Below are 6349 nucleotides of genomic sequence, written 5' to 3'. Positions count from 1 at the left end.
ACGGTGGACCAAACTTTTTGCATATAACTTACATGCCAATTGGAATATGCTGTCTTGTATGGTTGTGCAATTAACTAAATTAATGGTGATTAGTTCGGTGTCTTTAGTTTTAAAACTTATGAATATGATATTTGTTTTCTTATTTCTTCTTATATATAGTCCAATATCTTAACCTAGTTAAATTTGTCTCGTTAACTTATTTACAATTAAAGTAATTAAGTATTTTAATTAACAATTCTCCCATGACTCGATTAAAACCTAAATAGTCAAACATCAAGATTGTGTTACTCTATATCGAAAATTGCTCTCACCGACAAAGACAGAAAATTCATGGTGACAATATTATTTGAAATCTTACCCTAAAGTTAACGACGAATCACAACAAGCCATATGTTGACACAAAGTGATTTGAGTTCCCACAAAACAACTAGCATACTTACCTGTGTCGGGTTCTCATCGGGAATCCGACACTGGTAGTCTATTTTTTTATATTATAGTGTATGTCGGTTACATGTCAACAATTGTCAATGAATTACCGATGTTTTTTTAACGTTTTTATTTAGTTTTGTCGGTAATTACTAAATGATTCTTCTAGTGATAAGGTTTTTAAGTTAAGAAGGAATAACACGATTTTGCTGATTGACACCGGACAACAAAAGAACCAAAAGGAAAAGATATATGTGTATGTCATCAAGCATACGCCATCATTCATCAAGAAATAAACTAAATCGACCAAGATTGACCTCTTTATAACTACACATTTATAAGTCCAATAAAATAAACACATGTGTAACAAAAAAAATTAAATCTATATCATAAGTTGTTATTGTATGGCTCTCTAGTGATTTACACGTCGCGTTCCAGCAGGGCAGCCTGTAGAACCACAGCATGGAAGTCTAGATGTTAGTAAAACCTGAGCGTTACAAACGTCAGTCGACACGAATTTGAACATTATCGGTTAGACTCGTTACACCATAGACATCGTTAGTAAAACATGAGCGTTAAAACTAAAAAATAAATTGGTCAAGTTATTTTGTCGGTATACCTGGGCGGTGATAAATGTATTAAGTACTATATATATATATATATATATATATATATATATATATATATATATATATATATATATATATATTCGATGTTTACCTGAGCGATTATAAAACCTAGGCATTGTCGATCCCGGGTATTGAGGAAGTAATTTGACACGAGCTCGGTCGGTCCGTTACTTTCATTATGGCACAGGAGCTAAAAAAAAGTGGAGAACATATAAAAATTGAGGCGGGTTAATGAGGTGGTGTCGGTAGGTAAACTCGCGTATTGATAAAACCCTAGCATTGTCAGCCCTAGATGTTGAATCTATCAGTCTACTCGAAATTAAAACTCGGGTTTCGTCACAACTCGGGTTTCGTGACATTCGTTACCTTAACGAAATTAAAACAATAAAAAACAACAAATTGACTAATAAAGCAGCACCAAAACTTGTTGTATATAATAATTTACTTTTATAATTATGAATAGATTTGACTTAACAAATTAGAAAGTGATTTATTGGTGAATAATAAGCTAGGGTCCCTCTTATCTCCCTCTCACACATATTGAAATTAGTACCACATGCATGCATTAAAATCATAAACCTGTTTCAAGCGAAATTTTCTACCCTCGTCACTTCTTATCATGCTTTACTTTTCATCAAATGTCACATTCACTCTTGTAAATGCATGCTACCTAGGGGCCCCTCTAGATTCATATCAATATTAATATATATTTATAAATATGTATGTATATATATGTATGTGTTAACATATGTTCTTACTTAATTGTTTTAGAGTATCCAAGAAACATGGGAAGAAGTCCTTGTTGTTCAAAGATTGGGTTGAATAGAGGTTCATGGACAGCTTTAGAAGACAAGATTCTTACTGATTATATTACTCTCCATGGTGAAGGCAAATGGAGACAAATTCCCATCAAAGTAGGTATATATATGTTCATATATATTCTTATCATATATGTGGTTCTTCGGTGATCTTGAACTTGCACTTTGTATGTTTGTTGTAGGTTTAATGAGGTGCGGGAAGAGTTGTAGACTGCGATGGTTGAATTACTTGAAACCGGATATCAAAAGGGGTAATATTTCTTGTGATGAAGAAGATCTCATCATAAGGCTTCATAAACTCTTGGGAAACAGGTTGATTATTATGTTTTAAATTAATATCATGAAAACATCATATCTTGATGTTGGTTAGTTGTGGTTTAATTTGTGGGGTGTAATTGTAGATGGTCGCTTATCGCTGGGAGGCTCCCGGGGCGAACAGACAATGAAATAAAGAACTACTGGAACACCACACTTGCTAAAAAGGTGCATGCTCTACAACATAACAACCATGTCAATCATGTATCTCAAGAACAAAACCATAAAAAGAGGAAATCGAAAGAATACCACGCAAATGAGATCGAGTCAAAGGTGGTTAGAACCAAGGCAGCCAGATGCTCAAGAACCAATTTTAGCCCTCACCCACAACAAGTGGAGCCACCAAGATCATCTTGTGTTGTTGAAACTAAAGATCCGGCTAAACCTACTGAACCAGCTTCAATATTTTTGTTCAATGATCATGAAGAAAACCCTAGTATCAATCTTGATCATGAAGAAAACCCTAATAATAGTTATACTAATCCATCAAGTTTCAATCTTGATGTGAATATGGGTGGATGGGATTCTTTATCAGGTCCTTTCGGTATGGATTTCGCTAATTTGTTTAACTTGTCGGATCAACTAGTGAAAGAAGACGATATGATGTCAGGTTCTTCAACTATTACTGCTACCGCTACCACTACTACTGATATGGACCCGACAGTGAGACATAGTTTTTCCCACGAAATTCTGGATTCGTTTACTTCAATTCCCGAAATTGAAATTGGGGGAGAATGGTTGTCTTCATTATGAACTACAGAAGAGGGGGTCTAAAAGAGCATATGATCATCTTTGGATTAATAAAATGCTAGTTACGTTAGTTATTACAAATAATGTAATAATTATATCATATATAATGTAACACCATGTACAAACTAATTTCTGTCTTTAATATTCCCTACAGGAGATTACTTTCTCTTATTCTTAAAATGATATGTGTAATTTCAAGCGTTAGTTTATGTAATTATCCTATTTAACTAACACAAACATATCATCAGAATAATATTGTTGAGTTTACAGGTTTATAAATATTAATTGGGAGACAGGAATGGCATATTCGCATCATATGGTCTAGTCGATCCTTTTAGGATCAACAACCAGAACTGCTTGGTCAAATAGGTTGCAAATTTATGAGGTTATAACTGAACCAGGCTACATAATTAAAACAACACACTAATTGTCTTCAGAAATAAACAAATAAATAAAACTCTTAAAAGATTTAGCGAAACGATCGTAAGTTGTAACATCATTCGTTTCTAGTTTCTAACTGTTTGAGCAGTAGCAATCATCTGAACCATAATGATGGCATACTGAACAGCTGCGTGTTGCAGCGTGTATTGACCAGATAGCCCGTACTCCCCAAAATTTGGTTCCAAGTGTACAAAATGACCCGGTAACGGTCTTTTGGATAACGCTTCTTGCCATATGTCAAAAAACTCACCCATGATTTTGTAAGACTTTTCCCATGAAGAACTCGGCTTGTATTCAATCTGCATTGTAAAAAAAAAGTATTCACTTTAATACTTTTTCTTTTTGTTAAAACAACGAAACTTTAAAACTAACTTCTAAATTTAAATACCTCCATAGCAATTCCCCTTAAGCTTTCGGATTGCATTGAAACAACTTTACCGACCCTTAACTGGAAATCACCAAGCTGGTATTGAAATCCCTAACATTACACAAAAATAAATAAATAAAGATATATAGATATATAGTTATACACACACACACGCATACACAAAGTTTGGAAGTGAATCGCTGACCTCAAAAGTGAGTGTCACTCTGGCTTTGTAAGACTGAAGTTTCTCCATTATAGTTTGGATAGTGGATTCTGCTTCAGCGACTAACCGTTGTCCTCGTAAAACGAAGTAATATTTATTGGGCTGCTCTGGCAGTGATATTCCCATAAAATCGCGTGGGAATTCTGCTGGATTTGCTTGCTCTGAGAAGCAATTGCGAAACAATTGTACACAAAATAATTAGAGTCCCTTCATGCATATGACATACATAAATGCATATATAGAGAATTACAGACATACTCCAGTTATCCCAATATTAAATAAATATGAAGACGCATCATGAGTTAAGTTTTCTCAAGCATTTGAATCGACTTTCATATCAATGTCTTACGAATATAATCATTGCAAGCGGATCTGTATGTACAGTTTATACAATCTTGACTCTTAAGAAATATCAAAACAAATATTGTGCTCTGCTCCATCACGCTGCTACATCTCCAGTGAATCAACCAACGATCATTTGAAGTTTTTTACAACAAGAACCTTTTAGCTTTTAAAGCAAACTCTAAATACTAACTATATTACTATACTGATAAGAGTTCATTAACTTTAAATTATTCACTCTTACACTGTTAAATTGCAAGTAAATTGAGAAAAATAAGAACCAAGAATAAGACCAGCCTCGTAAGGCTAAAAGTAGAGGTGTACCAACTACCAAAACAACAGGTCTGGGCCCGGTTCGGTTTACCGGTTTCTGACCTGACTTACTTCACAAAAGAAATTGGTATGAACAAAACAGGTTTGGACCTGACCAACCCCGCCAGTTCGTATACCAATTCGTCGTCCGTACTCATTCACTGAAATTGGTTTTAGACTCCATGAAAAGAAAACAGTTTTTCTTGCCCCAAACTGGTTTACGACCCGAACCAAATCAAATTTGATAGGTTCGATTAGGGTTGTGCATGGGTGGGTTGGTTCGCTTCGGTTTGGTCTCAAACCAAACCAAAAACCGAAATTTTGATTTTCGAGTTTTTTAAACCATCGGTTTTAGTTTTTTACATTTAAGCTTGAAAATTTTGGGCCTAAGTTTTTTTGCTGGGCTGAAATATTTGGATTAAACTATAAAATAAACTATTTTAAATAACATGAGATTCAAAGTACAAAAATGATAATCTACAAGTTCATTTCAGTTTTTTCGGTTTTAGTTATACGCAAAACCAAATTATTAAAACTTAAAACCAAACCGCCGGTTTTTGTTTCGTTTCGGTTATTTTCATTTGGTTTTTACGGTTTTATCCACAACCCTAGGTTCAAACATTTCTCCTCCTAAACCGGTTTTTATAACCTGTAGACCAATCGGTTTTGCAAAAAAACTGGTTTTGTACACCAACTAGGGGTGTGCACCCATAACCACATTAACCGGTGAACCTAACTTAAAACCGATGGATCGGTTTATAATTTTTATGAAAACCGCCAAATGTGGGTCGGTTTTGGTTATAGATAATTTCATACCCGACATAACCAAACCGACCAATAAATTTAGTTTATAGTAGGTTAACATGTATATGACCGATCCATTTGTTTAACCGAAAATTAGTGTGTGACGGGAGAAATAATTAACATTTTAACTCGGTCTCTTCGTTTACCAATCTTCGCAATCACATTCAACTATCTTATGCGTGCGTTTGCGTCTTACCAGAATACCAAGAACACTTAACAAACTAATATATTCAAGTAGTCTGTATGATGAAACTAATTAATACATTTTATTTATGTTATTATCAAGAAACAATTAAAACTGTATAACAACAACAACATATAACTGATTATATTAGTTTCATCAATTGTATTCAGCAACCATAATAATAATAATAATAATAATAATACCTTTAAGAACAGGTCTGTAATAGCTGATTGAAGCTTTCCATTTACCGTCTTTGACACCGTTAATGCTCTCCACACACTGTGCTACTTCTGCTAGTAACTGACTGTTCACCGTATGCCCAGCTGCAGGCTGCCAGTGCAATATCCTATATATGTATGAAACATACATTAGCAATTAGATCGATCATTCATGTGCAACGATAGATAGATAGATAGATAGATAGATACATGATATGTAATTACCATTTAATTGCCATCGATTGATTGATTCAATTTACGATCACGGGAAAACCCTAATATTTGGGGCTTTTTCAACAAAAGCTAGTTTTTAATTATTAAAACTTAAAATAAAGAGTTTTTTTTTTAATAATAAAGAGAAACATTCCAGGGTTCCAATTAGAGGTGCACACGATACCCGGTTTCGGACATGACTCGGAATCTGTTCGTATTCGTATCTGACCTGCGAGTATGATTTGGTATTAGATTTTTCCCCAGAGTCTTAACCAGAGTTGACTCAGAATACCTGGTCAAAACCCGA

The 6349-nt window shown here is 34.2% G+C and overlaps 2 protein-coding genes across 2 annotated transcripts; one reads left to right on the top strand and one right to left on the bottom strand.

Annotated features, from left to right (window-relative positions):
- Positions 1 to 1797: 1797 nt before the first annotated feature.
- Positions 1798 to 2981, top strand: LOC143563685 (transcription factor MYB1-like). The gene is made up of 3 exons (XM_077051175.1): positions 1798 to 1973; positions 2056 to 2185; positions 2275 to 2981. Exons 1-3 carry the CDS (start codon positions 1841 to 1843, stop codon positions 2939 to 2941), a joined length of 930 nt encoding a protein of 309 aa, XP_076907290.1. The 5' UTR covers positions 1798 to 1840; the 3' UTR covers positions 2942 to 2981.
- A 367-nt stretch (positions 2982 to 3348) lies between these two features.
- LOC143563684 (mediator of RNA polymerase II transcription subunit 20a-like) lies at positions 3349 to 5947 on the bottom strand. The gene is made up of 4 exons (XM_077051174.1): positions 5815 to 5947; positions 3952 to 4130; positions 3768 to 3857; positions 3349 to 3678 (listed from the first exon to the last, which is right to left on the bottom strand). Exons 2-4 carry the CDS (start codon positions 4093 to 4095, stop codon positions 3445 to 3447), a joined length of 468 nt encoding a protein of 155 aa, XP_076907289.1. The 5' UTR covers positions 4096 to 4130; positions 5815 to 5947; the 3' UTR covers positions 3349 to 3444.
- Positions 5948 to 6349: the final 402 nt, after the last annotated feature.

This window comes from Bidens hawaiensis, unplaced genomic scaffold (assembly GCF_021521415.1).
Source record: "Bidens hawaiensis isolate Kalapana, Puna unplaced genomic scaffold, B.hawaiensis_p1.1 tig00021507_1, whole genome shotgun sequence".
NCBI lineage: Eukaryota > Viridiplantae > Streptophyta > Magnoliopsida > Asterales > Asteraceae > Bidens > Bidens hawaiensis.
This window is presented reverse-complemented; position numbering and strand designations above follow the sequence as displayed.